At 40.2% G+C, this 20,338-nt stretch overlaps 1 protein-coding gene across 2 annotated transcripts; it reads left to right on the plus strand.

The window, feature by feature from the left end:
- Nucleotides 1-649: 649 nt before the first annotated feature.
- Nucleotides 650-19,692, plus strand: hace1 (HECT domain and ankyrin repeat containing E3 ubiquitin protein ligase 1). 2 transcript variants are annotated; one of them, XM_076148502.1, is made up of 25 exons: nucleotides 650-931; nucleotides 2,257-2,311; nucleotides 2,425-2,514; nucleotides 3,365-3,469; nucleotides 3,785-3,860; nucleotides 4,015-4,146; nucleotides 4,925-5,007; nucleotides 5,724-5,820; nucleotides 5,924-6,025; nucleotides 6,129-6,235; nucleotides 7,061-7,205; nucleotides 7,767-7,826; nucleotides 7,963-8,267; nucleotides 9,372-9,440; nucleotides 10,259-10,346; nucleotides 12,978-13,089; nucleotides 13,562-13,659; nucleotides 13,778-13,865; nucleotides 14,024-14,173; nucleotides 15,236-15,432; nucleotides 16,376-16,507; nucleotides 17,112-17,210; nucleotides 17,484-17,554; nucleotides 17,676-17,789; nucleotides 18,469-19,692. In XM_076148502.1, the coding sequence occupies exons 1-25, from the start codon at nucleotides 841-843 to the stop codon at nucleotides 18,569-18,571; spliced, it is 2,769 nt and encodes a 922-aa protein (XP_076004617.1). In that variant the 5' UTR covers nucleotides 650-840; the 3' UTR covers nucleotides 18,572-19,692. The 2 variants fall into 2 exon arrangements, with proteins under 2 accessions (XP_076004617.1, XP_076004618.1); XM_076148503.1 differs by lacking the exon at nucleotides 7,767-7,826.
- The last annotated feature ends 646 nt before the right edge of the window (nucleotides 19,693-20,338 follow it).

The following is a 20,338-nucleotide window of genomic DNA, read 5'->3' on the forward strand; positions in this document are numbered from 1 at the left end:
CTATGCCATCTGCAGGTAGTTCCTATTGCACACCCAGCCGTTCCTGGAGGAGAATCTCTCTTGGAATTCTTCCTTTTTCCCTAATACATTAAGGTTTTCTGTGGAGTTTTTCCTTGTCTTCCTGGAGAACTCTGGGCATTTTCCTGATGTTATGGGCCTGTAAAGCCCATATTTTGGACTATGGAAATAAAGTTGACTTGACTTGACTTGACTGTGATATACGTTGCTGAATTGCCAGTTATGGAACCTCTGCTGCTGTTATGGCTGTGGTTTCCTCACTTTGTCTTTGATGCCATTGTGAATGATCTACTTTATATGGTCAGTGCTTTTTCAAAAAGATTGATGCTAAAAACTCATGTTACAGTTAGAGCACAATTGGACTAAGGAGAAAAAAAGAAAGACACCACAATACACTAGATTGATTGAATTTAAATGGATGATCATGATGCTATAGAAGGACATCAGTATATTATACTGGGCAGCAGTGACAGAAGGCCCCACAGTGTCAATGGCATGGACAGCAGGACGCTAGGTATACATTATTCAAACCACAGTGACAAAACCAAGCAGAACGTTGCTGTATTGTCATTTGAAACCACATTACCCATAGTACAAAGCGCCTGGACGTCATGAAAACCGGAAGCGCTGATACAGTTAGTGTGTAGACACTAAGTGCAATGCTTCTACCGTAAATCAGAGTGACTGCCTCGGTAGCAGTGCCGGTTTTTTCCACCGCCGATGGGCGACGCCCAGGAACATCATATTATCTTGAAGAAAACATAAGCTCATCTGGCGAGCTTTGGGTTCCCACCTCAATCCTTTCCGGTGGGCCCTTCACCTATGATGGAACGGGCGATGGAGCAGCTTAACGTACAACTCAGCCGACTGACCCGCTCCCTGCGCCGGGCCAGGACTGTGGAACTCCCGGAAGGTGCCGAAACAGAACTAAAAAAGGGTTAAGCTAGCAGCTCAGTTACCGAGCAACGCAAACTACCGTGCGGCTAACAACGACTATCGGACAGCGTGTTATTGTAGTGTTCCAGTATAACGAGTGTCCTTGTTAACTGATAACTTTGCTGTGGATGTGTTGATGATTGCATAGGAGTATGTTTGTATTCATTTTATATAATAAGCACTTTTACTTAATGCAGCACAATGACTCAATGGAATCTCTGGCTAGCACAGCTGCGCTAAATTATTAATTAAAATCGTTCAACGGTAAAGGATCCTTAATTCCCGCAAACGGCTTAATTTATTGACAGTTGTGTTGTCTGAGGGTGCTGCCTTTTTTCCGGGAGACATCTATTATGATTGGTCAATTGGTATCACATGTCTTGGTTTTGCGGGAGGGGGTTTTGCGGGAGTATAGCAGTAGAGAGTTGACAGTTCGGGATACACGACCATAACCATGGTATCAACCAAAACCTGAGAAAATAATTATATAAATATTCTTAGGATTTCATACTCGGCTCAGCCAATCATGAAGTGGTAGTCTGGGTCGCATTCATACCCATAAACTTGCCCACCTAGAAAGGAAAAAATACTGCCAGTTTGCAGTTATTGTTGAGTCATGGACTGGCAGACACATGGATGGTGTACCACTAGTGCTGGACAGGCATTGAACGTAAAGTGAAGTTTCATAGCTCACCTAACATGTGCATGGTACCTCTGAACAGGCCATACATCATCTTATTTTATCAAAACAACATGGCAGGAATCCCAAAAATCCGAAAGGTTGCTTATAACTAACATTTCAGACATGCCAGAAATCCATCCAATTGCCTTATTCGGATCGTCTGTGTCGTTGAACATTCAGGGAATTAATCAGACCTTGACACTCCCCTGACACTACACGTCCAACAGCACCCAAATTTGCTGAAATTCTGTCTGAGTATGGCCAAATTGGGTAAAGTGTCAAGTGTCCTACCGTGTAGATGATACTCAACAATAATGACACAAGGTGGTGATCACACATATTGACTGTTGGATTCTGAGACTCCACTAATACAAATCAATAAATAAAACTGATTATATGCTAAGTATTGTATATCATATAATTTATTCATTTCTGCAAATACCTGAACATACCAGGTTGCTGACCAGGTTACAATATAAACCAGAGGGGTGACAGTGTACTTGTTTGGTTGTGCGCTGTGTAGTGGTGTTGTTATATCTGCGTTTTGTTTCATCTTGGGTGCAGTGTTTAAAAAAAAAAAAAAAAAAAAATCAACTATTCCTCTTTCTCTCCTCGCATAGATAATGAGACTGCCGTGTACACACTTATGCCAATGGTCATGGCTGACCAACACAGGTAAGAACACAACCGCAACAACACTGACATTGTTGCAACAGTTGTTGTTAGAGTTTGGAAACTTGTGTTTTTGGATGGAGTGGTTTACATGCGTTGTTCTCAATCTGTTAAAGGTCTGTGTCAGAATTGCTGTTAAACTCCAAGTTTGATGTGAACTATGCCTTTGGACGTGTGAAGAGAAGTCTGCTACACATCGCTGCCAAGTAAGACATTGTTTTATTGCTACTTTTTTTTTTAATTGAGCAACTACAATCAAGGGGGTAGTTCTTGTGAGCTTTTGTCCCTTAGTTGTGCAGTAACTATGAGTTCTGACCAGGGCCAATTTTGAGTTTCAGTCCTCCACATTGACATTAAGTACTCAAGTGAGCGTATGAACAAAGGCGTATGCGTAGGCAACATCAAGTTTAGACCTGGCTGTAAATTATCCAATTCTCCTACATACATTTGTTTAAATCACAAAAAGCCATAAAAACCAGTTAATATGGAGACTGAAACGGGGGCAAAGGTTAGTTTAGTTAACAATTTGCTAAGTTAAAACTGACTTATTTATGATGAAACAAATGAAAATGGCCGAGACAAAATAGTTGATACCCCCTAGAAGTGAAAATAAATTGGATTGTAGTGAAATTTCAAACAGACAATTTCCTTTAATGAGCATCACAGGTGTCTTCAGTCTTCTTAATCAGCCTTTATAAATGGAGAAGTGTCGTGGCATTGTGTGCACCACTGTACGACACAAATTCATCAGTAAACACAGAGGCCAAAGAATAAAAATAGGAGGAACAACATGGACACTCAATGGAAAGCCATGTGCTTCAAAATGATGCTAATGAAGACATGCTGCCTTCAGACAACTGAACAGGAGTGTGCAGGACAATGTATTCCATATTGAGCACCAACTGTAGGACCACGAGCTAACCTTCTCATCTAAGTGTCAGTCTGTGTTGCAGTGTAACTGAGAAAGAAGCTTATGTTAAGGGTTTTTATAAAGCTTGACAGTGTTCGTGAAAGCTCAATATGAAAGGATTTCTTTGTCACTCTGCTGATGTATAGCTGCGGGTCAGTGGAGTGCCTGGTTTTGCTGCTGAAGAGAGGAGCCAACCCAAACTACCAAGACATCTCAGGCTGCACCCCTCTGCACCTAGCTGCTAGAAATGGGTATGATTCTTACACTGGAGTTACTGCTGCCACAACCAGTATGTTCACATGTGCGTTTCAAACTTTTGCCTTCAGACAAGTGAACAGGAGTATGCAGTGCAGTTAAAGACATTGCGATTTGCAGTGGCTTTTAAATTATATCTGACCTATTGATTCAAAGTGTGGTAATTCAAAGGTTAGTTTTTGAATGTGGCCGATGTTTGCACAGATGGGTATGGCAGACGGATGAATTACTGATATGATGTGTGTGTCTGTGTGTGAATGAATGGAAGAGGAGACTCATAGAAAAAATAATGTGTGCACTGTTCCCACCAGACAAAAGAAATGTATGGGAAAACTGCTGGAATTTAACGCTGATGTCAACATTTGCAACAATGAGGGACTGACTGCTGTGAGTAGTTCTTTTTTGTCTTCTGGCTTTTGATGTCATGGAGAATGTTGTGTGTCATCCTGATTCTAAGGGTTGTAATCGTGATCTCCAATATTTGACTGTGATGGACTAAGGTAGATCTGATACCGACTGGTCCTCTGTAACTCTGCTGTAGATTCACTGGTTGGCAGTGAACGGTCGAACAGAGCTTCTCCATGACCTGGTCCAACATGTGACCAATGTGGATGTGGAGGATGCCATGGGCCAAACAGCCTTACACGTCGCCTGTCAGAATGGCCACAAAACCGTGAGACAAATTCAACCTATTTCTTTCAATACACAAACCATTATCTTCAGCCCTGCCAGTGAGAGGATTGGACTCTAATTGTGATTCTGATAGTTTGTGGTTAAATTGGTCACTTCAACAAAAGTCTGTTGATTTAGTAAAAAATTAACAAAAGTTCAAATCAACAGAAGCTTTTCCTAAAGCAGCGACGACTTGCTCTTATATCTCTAACCAGTTTCAGGTTAAGTAGCTGTTTTATTGATTTCAGGCACAGATGTATTGCCACTGGCATATCAGAATCAGAATCAGAATAGCTTTATTCGCCAATTAAGTTTACACTTAAAAGGAATTTGCTCTGGTCCTTGGTGCGTTTAACATATAGCATATAAAAAGACAACAAAATACAACATTTAAAACAACAAATAAAAACAGCAGCTCGTCAAATAATTAAATTAAAAACGCACTAAATTGAATACTGTTACATTGTCTTATGTAGTAGCTAAGTCGGTTACTTTGGAATATGATAATAATGTTGTGCAAATCAGATAAGTGTTCGAAAACGTTAGCAAGCAGGCAGACGTAAACGATCTGGGGAAAGCATCAGCTTCTCCTCCATCCTGCTTCTTTTTTTTGTGTCTATGTGTGCATATCACTCCTCATTTGGCTTAACTGAAACACATCATGCATGCGTGTCTACTTCAATTCTCAAGCTCAAAAAGTCTCCTTTGCCCATGTTAAAGCCATGCTCATACTGTGTGTGTGGCATTTTGTCAGTTGAGTGTGTTTGTGCTCCTGTCAGACGGTGTTGTGTCTCTTGGACAGTGGAGCTGATATTAATCGGCCAAACGTCTCTGGAGCCACGCCTCTTTACTTTGCCTGCAGGTGATGCCACATACACACTCCCCCAGTGGGCTCACTGAAATGTTGGTCCATCATTATTCATAATAACACTCTGACTCTTTCATACTTACTCCTAATGTAATTTCCATTATTATTATTCCTATTAATATTATTAGAGCTACACATTGTAGTTATTTGTTCAGTCGGTTACGTTTAGTCCCTCCTGATGAAATGGTAATAAATTTGAACGACTCATGAAGAATGCGAGTCCTAAAACTCATTATCTATTTAACTAGGTGAGCATTTTCCAGTTGCAGTTAAATTCCAGAAAGACCGCATTGACTTAAACAGGATATAAGATCTAATCTGACTGTGGAACAAAGAGCAAACAGAATACATGTTTATGGCTGTGTTCAGACCTGCCTCGTTTGGAGCACTTATTCCTTGTAAGTGTTAATGTATGAACTCAAATCGGAACAAAGCAAGCGACCCACAGATGTGAATACAGCCTTCAGACGTCTTTTCAAGATGACTCTATCCTTGCATTAATTTATGGAAATGACATGATAAACATGAATCAGACTTTCAAAATTATTAATACGTTATTATTACAAGATTTGCAATCACTAGAAATGCTCTTTGTAGTGTAATACCCTCACCCTCAGCACCACTTTACTGTATCAGTAATGGTTTTGTTTGCATATTTAACCGTCAGCATTTTTTGTGCCGTTGCATTGTAACTCTGTGTTCTTTTGCAGTCATGGACAAAGAGACACAGCACAGATTCTGCTTTCAAGAGGTGCAAAGTACCTTGCTGACAAGAACGGACTCACTCCTTTAGATCTCTGTGTCCAAGTAAGCATTTCACTGCTGATTCACGTTGTACCAAGTTGTGTTTCTCCTCCGTCTTGTTGTCTTACCGTCCTCTTGTCTTTACCGTCCTCTTGTCTGTGTCTAGGGTGGATACGGTGAGACCTGTGAGATTCTCATCCAGCACCACGGCAGACTATTCCAGACTCTTATACAGATGACACAGAGTGATGACATTAAAGAGAGTATGGTATGAGCCTTTTGCAATATGTACATTTGTGTACTCTTCTGATTTCATTGACAGTGATCTGTGTGATATCTTTGTGTGTGGGTGGGTGTGTGTGCATCTGTAGCTCAGGCAGGTTCTAGAGCATGTCTCTCAGCAGAATGACAGTAATTACCACAGGATCCTGATCAGTCTTGCTGAAGTGGCCACCACGAATGGACACAAGCTCCTCAGGTATACAATTCTAACTTAACAAACTCATTTCACAGTTATACTCATAATACAAGCAGTGGTGGATAACTGGCTTTGTGTAATGGCTAATGTTTGCATTTTGCCGGTCATATATTGGTGTAGTTGAGTTTATATAAGACATGGAACGTGAGTCCATCTGTCTGTCCATCCCTCTCCCATCCATCAGGCCGTCTGTATCTGTCCCTCTCCGTCTTTGGTCTCTCTCAGGTTCTATCCCTCTCTCACTTTTTTCTTTATCTCTCACTATCCGCCCCCCTCTTTTAGACAGTGGGTCTTCTTCTGTCCCTCCCTCTGTGTTCTTCTCTCACTTGACTCCAGTTGATGCATCTTTCCCCAGCTCCGCTTCCTGTCTGGTCTTGAAAATATCGGCAGCCTTCACATTTTCTCCCAGCAGGCCCAATCCATCTACTCTGTATTCTAGATAGAACATTACATTGTTTTGAATTGGTTTACAATTCAATAATTCAAGCAAATACAATTACTCAAATTGAATCAGAGACAATGTGTACAGCTTTTCTGTCTGTCCTGTTCTTGTGTCAAGATTTTGGTAAGATTTGTAAATTGATATTTGAGGAAAGTCTCCTTTTAAATATATTCATTTTGACTTTCCATGATTAAACTAGCTGATGGCTGTTACCGTGACTGCACATAGTGATTATGTGAGCTGTTGAGTTAACAGGCTGTTTCACATCAAAACAAGTGAATTGATGAGTGTACCTGTTCAATTGGAGCTGATATAGCACCTAATGTTATGCAAATGGATATGTTTTTATCAGTATTTCCTTCCATTGTCTTCTCCCTCCCCAGCCTCTCCAGCAGTTTTGAAGCTCAGATGAAGAGTCTGCTGAGAATTGTTCGCATATTCTGTCATGTATTTCGTCTTGGGCCTTCCTCACCAAATAATGACATGGGATACAATGGCAACAAGACACCTCGCAGCCAAGTCTTTAAGGTTAGAGTGAAGCCGTGCTCATTCTGACAGAAGTGGAGGAAACCACATGTTTAGTTTCAAAATGATGATATAACTATTAAATAACTATATATCTTGAAATAGAGCATAGAATATTACTTTTAAAAGTTGTTTTCCTTCCTTGCCCTAAGAAACGGCCCCTGCTATTTTTATAAAATAACTTTTCTGTGTGGGTCACTGTTCATTTCCCAGGTACGAGTACATATTAACGGCAAAGTAGCAACTCACTTTTAAGATAACTTGGAACGATAAGAATGAGCAGGAAGACGGGGCAGGGTCATGTTTTAACGTATGGAGGGATTTTGGCTCATGTATGTGAATCCCTCCAGGGATTAGGTTTACACTTAGTTAGTTTTGGCAGAGATCACATTATGAGCCAGAGCATATGTAATGCAATGCAGCAAGGAGCTGCTCATTGAGACTAGTGAGGCTGTGCAGGAAAATATAACCCTCTCACTGTCCTTCCTCTTCACTGTGCCCTGGTGGCAAGGCTGCCAGCTTGGGGGGTTTAACCTGTCAGTGTCTTTGCCTCCCAAACCCCAGACTGAGCCAATAAGAAATCCACTAAATGCTGACGTGTGGAAGACAGATGTAGCTGTTGAGGTCAGATGGAGTTTATCAATAAATGTCACAGAAGTTTCCTCTCTTGTTAGGTCTTCATAGATCAATGTTCTGTTTGATCTTTTATCCTGTCTTTCTCTAACCTTCTGTTTGTCAATTTCTTCTTGCTGTCTTCTAGCCATTGGAACTGCTGTGGCACTCTCTGGATGAGTGGCTGGTTTTAATCTCCACAGAGCTGGACAGGAACAGGAAGAATCCCTCCTCCGCCACCTCGGGCAGTGAGATTGCATCGCTGCTTCTCAAACAGCGGGAGGTTGACTTCTCCACCTCCAACTCAATGCTCTCCTCATCACTGGACCCACAGATTGTCATAGAAACAGAAGTGTATGCTGATGGAGAGGACGTCATCTCAATGACAGCTAATCGACTCAGTGCAGTGATCCAAGCCTATTACATGAGCTGTTCCTGTCAGATGCCACAAGGGTGCGTCCTCATCCATAATATGGGAACTGAACCATCTTTATAAAGAAGAAAAACTAAAACAAACACCATCAATGATACAGAGCACTTATATAGTACATCCAAAAATCACATTATCCGTTCTGGAATTGATGACTTTGCATTCTACGACTAGAAAGCCCTGAGTGTACATGCATAATACAAAGTAGACAAAAATATATCCTGCAGCGCTCAAAACATTCTGATTCAGGCTCTCTGGGGCACTTTTACAAAGAACACCCAGACAGCCTGAATCTGAATGTTTTGAGCCCTGCAGGATATATTTTTGGGGCACCTTTGTTTTCTTGTCTGATATGTCTCATACCCCCTAGCTGTAATTGATCTAATTACTTGTCACCCATGAGTGGTAAGCAGGCAGAGCTGAACCTTTGTTTTAGCTCACTTAAGCACTACCTCTTCAAGTCACACTTGGCTGAATCGGGTTTGGAGTTAATAGTATTGGACCAGGTTGATCTCAGACAACACATGTTTCGGTTCGGTTCAAAATTTCAAGCCTATTTCAAGCTCTTTTGCTTTTAGAGTAACGTGTCTAAACTAGGGACTAAGTCTATAAAATGCATACATTCCTCTTGGATTCCTGCTCGAGTGACCATCCCTGCCTCTTCAAGCCTCTGTTTGTTCATACTTGCAAACATCAATATTTCTTTCCTTTTAGCTTTTTCTTTTCTCCCCCTCTCCCTCTGTGTAAAAAAAAAACAATCATGCTCATCACCATGTCAAATGCTTTCTGTTCAAAAATGTTCCCAAGAAAAACAACCCTACATTCCCATTTCCAGGCATATAATTATACTCTTGTTAGATCCTTAATTACCCATGAATAATGACTTAATCTTGACATGCGTTCTGAAATATGAGCTTCCTTTTAGTTATTCCAAGCCATCTCACCCAGGTTTGCATTTGCATACTGGATATGTTTCTTGTTATGACTCACCCTCATTTTAGCGTAGATATTTTATTGTTTTGGATACAGATACTAAATGACCACAGACTCATTAGAAAACAGGTGCTGTACCATCTTGCTGTTTGTCTTTTTTTTAATTCTCTCCTCCCCTCTTTCTCTTGACCTAGAATGACGTCCCCGCGCTTCATCGAGTTTGTCTGCAAGCATGATGAGGTGCTGAAATGCTTTGTTACCAGGTGAGTCAATGTGGCCGTCAGTCTCCTCACATAGTATGGAGCCGGGTTGGGCAATTGCTTCTCCCTAGTCCCAGATTGTTGAGAAGGTCTTGTTAGATTGTTGTAAAAGGATTGCACAATTGAATGTCTAATGTCTGTAATTCAATATTCACACATATCACATTGTAATTAGATCATAGAAAACCAATGTTCACTGCTTCTTCAGTATTTACAACACTGAAATGGTTTAATTTATTGTACCCTGGAATACAATCAGTTCTCCAACTCGGCTATTAATATCAGTGAAATTAGTTACAAAATAGAGCATGTATAACTTTATTACACCCATGCTATTGTAATAACTTCCATTTATCTGACACAGCAATTACACAAACAGTTTTTATTGGCCCTGAACCAAACCTTTCAGGTCGGTTGGGATTAGGGCCAGCACCTTTTCTGTGAATTTGTTTTTCAATGGGTCAAGGTCATAGGGCAAGTTCAAAGATTTTGTCAAATGCGAACACATAATACATATTGAAATGCAAAAATACTTTAATATGTATTTCAATCACTTCAAAAATGAAACAGAAAAGTGCAGGTACCTACCAAGAAAAAGTTACTTGTAACTTTTTTCTGTGGTTAAATATGTATTATTCACAACAAATTACTGTTTCAAATTAAAGCTAATTTAGGTTCTTTCATTAGATTTTCTAGCTTAATGAATTCATTTCTTTTAGACGTCCTATTGAAGGAGCTGCTAGATCGATGTTTTTGTTCTCCCATTTCCTATCTTGTCTCTCACACATTTATCTCCCGTCTCTCTTCGCCACCTGTTTCAGAAATCCAAAGATAATCTTCAACCACTTCCACTTCCTCCTGGAGTGTCCAGAGCTGATGTCACGTTTTATGCACATCATTAAAGGCCAGGTAAGACGTGATCAGAGTCTGTAGATATTTGATAAGATGTGTTTAGAGGCTTGACGACATAGACTAGAAGACCACACACAGCCCTGACCACCTTTACATCAGGGGTCTTCAATGTTTTTTCAGGCCAAGGAACCCCAAACTGATGGAGAGATGGAGCAGGGACCCCCTGCTATATATATTGTATAAAATTGGGTTTTATATCAAACTGGGCCATGTATAAATATAGCTACCCTGTTATTGTGCAAGCCAGTGACGTGCGGTGAGGTTCGTGGCTGGGGAGGAACTTTCAAAGTCAGATTAACAAATATATGAATTCAACAGAGTAGCATAAATTCACACCATTCAACAGGCTGCTTGCACATTGACTACTGGTTATGTTTCATATCCCGTATCAGCATTCTTTACACACACATAGGTACATATTTGGCCAAAGAAGAACAAAAATGTATAGCGGCTCAGAGAGCGCATTTGCTCTGCTGCACCCTCTGTGTGTTCTTCATTTGCCATCACAATTCCACAATTCATACTCATTCAATACAAATGAAAGTATATACAGTCCACAACAAAAAGACAAATGTAGTTTTATTCTTTAAAATAACTTAATTTTTTTTGTATCTTGTTTTATATAATTGTTTTATTTGTCATTAAAAAAGGGGCTGTTCTTTCATTTTTGTTGTGGACTGTACAGCAGTGAGTGTATGCATGTCTTAACATTACTTTTAAATGAAGTCCATTGGCCTATACTTCTGGACACACATCTCTATGACTTTGGTGTAAAAGTCCTCTTTATCTTCTTTTAGTTTAATGTAAAAGTCTCTGTCTCAAAAGAGATAACTGCTGGGATGAAAGTCGTGATGCGGTGCACTTGACTTTCTCTACCTGACTTTTTAGCTACCCACAACACCTGAAAAAGAACAATTGCAGAACAAGCCTGTGTGCACACACACACACACACACACATCCCCCTTGTAGTTTGTGTCTTTTATGCATTTTTTCACTTTCAATGTTCATCCTGCGGGCCGGATTGAACACCCTAGCGGGCCTGTTTTGGCCAGTTTTTGAGGGATTGCGCAATCCGAGAGGCCCGTCGCTGCCTCCTCTCTCGTCTTTCCCCCATATTCAAACAGGAAATTAAACAAATTCAGGGATATCGCCTATGAAAATCATTGGAATGATTAGAATCATACAAAAATTACATTTCTATCACAGATCAGTGGACAAATATTTTTTTAATTTATTTTTACTCATTATTTGTTTTTTTCATTTCATGACACCTGCCTCCCCTGACCGCACGCCACTGATTCAAGCCTTCAACATGTGGCCTCGTGATTGGCACAGCACTGATAGGGGCGGGTCCTCCTCTTTGTGTACAGGAGGCTTGGAGGGACAAGTCTAGGCTAGTCTCGTGCTGTGAGTGAAGTGAACCAGTGCCCAGCCTGAGAGAGCTCCTGTGTGTCCTTAATGTGTGCATTGCTGACTGAAAGATCACATCTTCTGCCTCCATTTATCCGTTCACTACAATATGTTCGATTCATGTCAATGTGTATTTAAAGACATTTAAATTTGTGGGTGGAAAAATTTGATAAAAAAAAACAAAAACTTATGAACTTATGAACACTATTTTACTTTGAGCAATGCTGTGCTTTTTAAACAATATTTGCTTTAATTAAACTTGCTGCATTGGCACCTGATAGTATACTGTCTAATGCAATTTCTATCAATCAAATTTCTATCTCAGAAAACCTAATTGAGCTATTATAGTGTATGTGTCAAAGTTACAGTTGATCAATCGGTCTGCTCTGCCATTAGCATTAGATAGCATTTTACCACATTGTATCCAGGGCTATACATACACGTAATAAGCTTCATAATGGTCATCTCTCCCATAAAGCTTATTTGCATTCAGACAGACAGACAGACAGACTGGTCGTACCAGCATAAATCTACTGGTCCCCATTAAGTACTGTACTGGTTATATTCTCCTCTGTGTTCCACCTTGACAAGTTGCTCTCAGCCCTGTCTTTCCTGCTCCTGTCTTTGTCTTTGGGGACCTCATTGAAGGTGACTTTAGAAAGTCCTTTGTCTCTACTGCAGGATCATTTAATAGTGTTAGAACCATGGAGATAACACTTAAGTTCCATTTATATGGCTTCATAAATTTTAAGTGCTGCTCCAAGTTGTGCAATGTTCACTCACTCTTAAATGTTCATATTTGAGCTACATCGTTCGAGCCTCGTTGCCCATGGATTATGGCTCACCTGGGACTAGGCCCATATTTTAATTACAGACTTTAAGATGGTGAATTTGATTTCATCTCTTGATTCCTTTCTAGGTACAACCCAAAGCCCCAGAGAGAAAAGCTTTTCTTTCGGCTCCACACTTGCTCTCTCTCCTCTCATCCCTCACTCTGCCACCACTTAGGAAAAAGCATATATTATGCAAATAGAAGCCAGCCTTGTCTCTGTAATACAAGCAAGCATTTCAACACTAAAGGTTTTCAGATGCTGCCAGTAGAGAGAGAAAAAAAGCCAAAACGTGTTAGATCTGAAAGAAAAGTGAAGTTCTTAGTTTAGCAAAGTGCTGTGCAGTGTGATTATGATGCAGTGAGGATGTCTTGTGGTTTTTCCGTAGCCTTTCAAGGATCGCTGTGAGTGGTTCTATGAGCATCTGCTGGCTGGGCAGCCAGATTCTGACATGGTTCACCGTCCGGTCAATGAAAATGACATTCTGCTCATTCACAGAGGTACCACGTCTGTCGCATGAGGAGAACCGCACTTGTATCTGAATTGAAAATGGATTTGCATGAAATTGTCGATTGTTCACTGACTCAATGGTAAATTTAGCTGATATGGTGTTGATTCAGTATCAACAACTGACAACAAGAATCCAATGATAAGGTGAGAAAGTCAAACAATAAGATCATATCTCTCAGTAAGAAACTTGATGATATGTCCCAGCTCTTTAATTCCAGCAGCACAAATTAAAACTTCAAATGCAGATTGAGGTGTGTTAAAGCACTTTTGTACAAAACAAAGGAGCAGCAAAGTGTAACGCATGTTCTAAGCCAATACACCTTAATTACAGTCTTTGTGTGGGTTTGTTTGACTCTGTGTCCATAGCATATTCATTATTTGCAATACAATAACTTCATTAAGTTTACCGGCAGATTTTGAAGCATGCAGTATATGAATTTTATTTGTGTATCTAATCAACAGACTCCATATTTAGAAGTAGCTGTGAGATGGTTTCAAAGTCCACCAATGAGAAACTCAAACAGGGCATTGCTGTCCGGTTCCACGGCGAGGAAGGGATGGTGGGTTTGATCATGATATGGCACTACATGAATGTTTAGTAGCATGGTACATTCAAAGAGAAGTGTGTTGTGGTGATATTTGCTTCTGATACTTAATGGCTGGGGTGTGATGTTCCAGGGCCAGGGCGTTGTTAGAGAGTGGTTCGACATCCTGTCCAATGAGATCATCAACCCAGACTATGCCCTCTTCACTCAGTCAGCTGATGGTACAGGATGTTGTCCTTACCTTTATCAATATTATAACGCATGCTTGACGTCTTGGAAACCATGATTTGTCAAAGGGGATATGACGAAGTAAAATGAAAGGGCTCACAAATATTGTATTTCTTGGCAAATGTTGTGAATCCTTATTGTGTTTGTGCAGGTACGACCTTTCAGCCCAACAGTAACTCTTCAGTGAACCCAGATCATCTGAACTACTTTCAGTTTGCGGGTCATATTCTGGGGCTGGCAATGTACCATCGACAGCTGGTCAACATTTACTTCACTCGCTCCTTCTACAAACACATACTAGGTAAAAGAATAGATGACTGAACTTTGAATGAACTGACACTGACATGCAGCGATTGTAATGTGACATTTTGACCTTATTCCACACAGCTATAAATAGGTTAAGTCGATATTCCAATTCAATACTGAACCATCCAGATCTGGTCTAAAGTCTTTGCTCTTTTTATAGCTGCTAAGCCACTGAGTTTATCACCCTCTGCAGCACATCAGCTGTAATTTTAACTTAATTTTGACCTCAGCGTTTTCCAAAAGCTCCTAGGTCCCCAGTAAAATGATGAGCCGTCTTCATCAGATCTATCCACTCTGGAGAGCTTTTATTTAAAGCTTTGTTTGTGGGGGGTTGAAAATGCCATTTTAGGGTGGACGGAATTCCAAAACGGATAAAAGATTTGTTTGCAGACGTTACCATGTTAGCGTGGATGGGGTATGAGATGGTGCAGGAATATATCAAGACTTGGTACCTAAGTAAAATACACATATGGAGATGATTTGGAGTTTAAGACAACTAAAGAACAAGCAAGCAAAATAAGATCAGAATTTCTTCCCAGATATCACAGCCCTGGTACTGGGGTAGTTTGAAGTTTGTGTCTTCAAAATGCAGCATGTTTTTCCGGAAGAGATTGATGTGCCGTGCAGCATTTGCACAAAAACATGCTGTTGTGTGAGCCGAACGTCCTGCAATTTGTTTTACATCAGACAGTAGATCCTTTGAATCAGTGTTGTAATGTTTCTTAACGCTGCTGACATGTAACGAGCAATCATTGACACACTCACAAGAATGCATGCTGAACCCGATAATTACAGCTTAGTAATCATTTTTTCACAGTTTGAGACCGGGGTGGAAGTGCTTTGCTTAATGCAGGTGACCTAAATATGTTTTGCATAAAATTGATATAATGCTTTATGCATTTTAAATACTAAGTTGATATAGAACCTTTTTACTTTGACAAGCCCCCCTACTGTAATTTTAATAATAACATGATGCATTTTATGTATGCATCATGTTTTTAATGGTGTTTAGTTTATGTTGTTACTGTGTTAACATTGTGTCTTTACTGTTTGGCAGGTATCCCAGTGAACTACCAGGACGTATCGTCCATTGATCCAGAGTATGCCAAGAACCTGCAGTGGATCCTAGATAATGACATCAGTGATCTGGGTCTGGAGCTCACCTTCTCGGTGGAGACGGATGTGTTTGGGGCAATGGAGGAGGTGCCACTCAAACCTGGAGGCACAAGCATTCTGGTCACCCAGGACAACAAGGTCAGGCAAACTGCTCAGTGATCCATGTGGGTGCCAACGCATTTCAGTCATTTTGTTTCTAAAGTTAATTATTGCTTAAAGCAATTTTGGAAAATTGAAAAGTGCATTTACTCGAGTAATATTGAGGTACTGATAGTTAATCATTCACATATAGAGACATTTCTGCTACTGTTTCAGAGGGAGATTAAGTTCCTTCTGTCCTAAAGTCATTATTCTTCTCCTTTTTTTCCTGTTAATCTGTTTTATCTGTCTCTCCTTCATTGCTCCCTTACCTTCTTCAACTGATATGAGGACTTTAATTTTACACTCAGATGTATGCAAATAACTAAAATGCTGTCATTTTACCTGTAAGCGAGATTTCTGAATTTTCATGTGGCTACTTTTGCTTACGTAAAGGAACAATGAACCAAAGCAATTTACAAATGTTAAAATAATGATTTTCTCTGAAACAGCCTAGACTGAAACAGTTTAAGCCTCAGTTACTCTTATATGATTTGACACATGACTTACTACATAAGAGATTAGTAATAGTAATAATAATTGTTATTCCCAGTTTCCTAAATAGACAGACTATAATCACCAGTTTTTCAGGTGTCGTGGAAAAGTTAGGACGTTTGACATGAAAAGTGAATAATGAGTAATATGTCAGCCATCACTGAAAAGTCTGCAGTATTTTTAGCTGCTGTAATGACCCGCTTAAATTCCCCTGTAGTGTTTTCATCTATAGTTGGTCTCCTGTGGGCGATTGATCTCCTCCAGGTTCTTGCCTGAGAGTGCCAATTAGAAAGTGTATTACTGAAAGACTCCTATAGATGGCAGCGTCTTCCAAGTGAAATACCCTCGCTGGAAGAGAGCCCAATAGAAAGCATTTCTGAGCTTTCTGTCTTTCTCTCGTCTATCTGCATTTCTTCCCTCCTCTGATCTCTCACTGTGGTTCTCTCAGGCAGAGTACGTCCAGCTGGTGACGGAGCTGCGAATGACGCGAGCCATCCAGCCTCAGATTAATGCCTTCTTGCAAGGATTCCACACCTTTATCCCCCCCTCTCTCGTCCAGCTTTTTGACGAGTACGAATTGGTGAGTCCTCTCATTCATTTCCTCTTCTGAACTCTTACCTCACATCCTTTCCTGGGGGGGGGGGGGGGGGGGGGGGGGGGGGCGAGGGTGTCACAATGATGCTGGGTCACCTTGAAGCCCCTCCCTTTTCTCCTGCTCCATCAGATAGATTTTTTTTATCCTTTCTTGTGTCTGGATCAATAGTGTAGCATGATGATAATCCGGCAGTGGATTTGTTGGACATGCCTCGGTCATACTGTCATTGTAAGACATCCGACAACTCAATGATGGGTTTTGTCAAAACGAATTTGAGTTATGAGTTAAATTATTATTCTTATCGGGGTGGAAAAGCATCATCATAATGGTTGCCGTGTACTGAGGCAGTATATGCCCACCATGATACACTAACCAAGAAATCAAAGCCAAGATTTTAGTATTAAAAAAAAAAGATCTTTCACTTTCCCCAAGTAATAAATGAGTTTCAGTGAAAATGTTCCACCTTGTGCTTCTCAGAATTCAACATCTGATTATACACTTACTGTTTTGATGTCTGTCTGTGTGTTGTGTACACAAAACTTGTCTGGTTTTGTGTCTCTCTGTGTGTGGATATTGTGCATGAATGCAGGAGCTCCTGCTGTCAGGGATGCCAGAGATCGACGTGCAGGACTGGTGCACAAACACAGAGTACACCAGTGGCTATGACCGTCAGGAGAAAGTCATCCAGGTGGGCTGATTGACACAATGGAGAACAGACTTGTCACCGTCAGCACAATAGGCCACTAATATTGATGTTGACCGCTAAATATCAGTGGTCATAAATGTACTTATTGAAACTTGACTGAAACAGACTAATTCAATAACGCGACTGCTGAGTTATTCGATGGTTATGTGCACAGCACCAACATAACCATCTGAACTGTTTTGGATTTTATCATTTTCACACTTTTTTATGTCTGTATGCCAGTCTGGAAGTTAATAGTCCTCTTGTTTTTTGCAGTGGTTCTGGGAGGTGGTGCAAAGTCTTACTCAGGAAGAACGTGTCCTTCTCCTTCAGTTTGTGACTGGAAGGTTTGTCAGCTTTTTTTTTTTTTTCATCCCTACAGGTCTTAGTATATAACATTTTGCATACTGTAAACTGACTCATAGCAGACAAATATGTAATTCTTCCTCCGTCTCACCTCTCCATCAGCTCCAGAGTCCCTCATGGTGGCTTTGCTTATCTGATGGGAGGCAGTGGTTTACAGAAGTTCACCATCGCTGCAGTACCATTCACCTCCAACCTACTGCCTACCTCCAGTACCTGGTAATCAGTCCATTTTTTCTCCTCCTGTCCCTCTCGTTGGTGCGCAATTTGGGACACAATTTCTCAATTTTGGATGGTATTTACTAACACTGATTATGTTAATGAGCACAGCAGCAGTTTAAGTAATTTAAATGATTAGCTAAATGATCAAAGCTGCTGGCTTTAAAGACATCAGTCGGTATGTGTGGATAAAAAAAAGAGTTGCAGTCCCTGCAATTTTCTTCTTGCTTTCATTTTAAGGCCATTGCCACAATGGTTTTGCCTCTAATGTTTAGCACCTTAAATGCGATGGTGGTATACATGCTATAGATTATGATTGTCATTGTTGTTGGTGGTGGTGGACACAGACCCATAAGAACTAACTGAAACGTGCAGCTACAAGCAGGTTTGAACAGCAACAAGCACTAGAGGGCAGAATGTTTCTTCTGTATTGTTGGTAGTTGTTGGAGGTGCTCAAACACTGTGTCCTTTTGAAATTGAAAACAGGAAGAGGTGTCTACAGGGCAGAATGAGCAACGGGTATTGAATATCACTTCAGGGCTTTCTTTTGGGTTGCCATGACAATCATGCCTCTTTCATCAGCTGTATATGAGTTGTCACAACATTGCCAACAACCTGCTGTGAAGCACTGCCCTGTACCTTTTTGACAATGTCCCTATTTTTTCCCCTCCATTCACAGTATCAACATGCTGAAACTCCCAGAATACCCTACACAGGATGTCCTGAGAGACCGCCTTCTGGTAGCACTGCATTGTGGAAGCTACGGATACACCATGGCGTAACAGTCATATGAATCTATGTTGCTATTCAGCACAAAATTGGGTAGTAAGGTCTTCAATCATTTGCATTCTGCAAGTTCATGCAGAATTCGAACTCCCTTTTCTATTAAAGCATTACTGCTTTTTTGGATTAAGCCTGTGTACAACAAAGGGAAACGGGGACTAATGAGGCTTGCTGGAGAAACTTGGCAGACGGAAAAGACACAACAGGTTGTGTATTGGATTCCGCCTCTAAAGATGATGTGGTAGTCCAGGTCAAAATGTGTCCCGTTTCCACCACAAGTAAAATGTCAGTGTTTTTCTCTCTTCTGTATCCATTTCACAAGCAGCATTTTTTACAATCTGTCTGTTGGGCCAGTATCAGCCCCATGTGTTGGTCTAATTATGAGCTGCCAAAACCAGTTACATTATAGCCAGGTAAGCCAGTGGAGTAACTCATGATGACCAAGTGATTGATGATTCAGCATACTGAAAAATGTTTTCAGCATTCAGTCTGTTGCTGTGAACAGATATGTATTCATGGTTTACTCAGTGAAACAGCTTAAGTGGATATTCTGTTATCTCAGTATGAATGAATATGAATATGAATATGTGGCCTTGTGGTCGTTAGTTGTTGTCCCCTGTTGTCATGACATTATTTTAATAGCCATGTTTCAGTGATTCCTGTGCTTTTCTTTAGTATAGTAGAACAGCAATATAAGATATCGACATGACGAGCATTTGGCTGGCAGTGCCAAAAAGCAAAAGCTGGAATCCTTTTTAATGTTTTGTTTTTTTTGGTATTATTTAGTATTTTTGTCTTCACAATCGGGCTAAAGCCGTTTTCATTCTAAAAAGGGATGGGCCTCATGTATTGAATGTACCGTAGGAAATGTTGCCTTAGTTTAGTTCATCCCTTCTATTGTTTTATAATGGAGTGTAAATATTCATTAATATTTTATATTATATGTCAGTGAATTCATTGTCTGGTTTGCTTTTGTAAACACTTGTTAATGTTGATTGAAAACAGAGCCTTTATACATGTTTCTGTAGCTGTAACAAATCAATATCAAATTATGTATTTTACCATAAATTCTATATGTTGAGTTTTGAAAGTTTATCCAATAAACCTTATTTTGACTATCGGAGTGATTTGGTATAAATATTCAACGGGTTAATGCGGTTGATGGTGTGCAGCGGTCTGCGCTGTGAGCTGTATGATTGCCTAATAGACAAGGTTACGTATGTAGCCCCAGTGTGAATTCTATGCTGGGTCACTAGTTCAGAACAGCAGGTCTGCTGCTGTTAAATGGCCCCTAATCAGTTGTAAGCAGCAACATCTGCTACACCTTTTTCTAAATGCATATTACATTTTCTGCAACTGCCTCCTTATTACTCATTGCTCTGGTTAGACCAGTGTACTTTAATGAACTCTTTGAATTCTCTAGGGAATCTGAACCTGCAACCTTTCAAACAGCACTTAAATGACACCAAAACTCTCCACTTATTCTTTTACAGTTGGTGTGTCAGCAGCACCATCACACAATATTTGACCTGTTGGCTTATCCACTTTATCAAATATTGCTTTTAAAATAAAATTCATAATTTTAATAAATTAAAGTCCTCGGGAACCACCTCTTATTTAAAAGGGGAAAAAATAGCAGATAATTGACCTAAGCCTCAAAAATTAACCAGAAATCTTAATTATCAATTAAAATGATCGATTTGATTAATTCATTAATTACATGGGATCAATTTAAGGATTAGTTTTGCTCTCAAAATCAATCCGGA

Source organism: Genypterus blacodes, unplaced genomic scaffold (genome assembly GCF_046128005.1).
Source record: "Genypterus blacodes isolate CSIRO-AG114 ecotype Tasmania unplaced genomic scaffold, CSIRO-AGI_Gbla_v1 ptg000040l_1, whole genome shotgun sequence".
Lineage (NCBI taxonomy): Eukaryota > Metazoa > Chordata > Actinopteri > Ophidiiformes > Ophidiidae > Genypterus > Genypterus blacodes.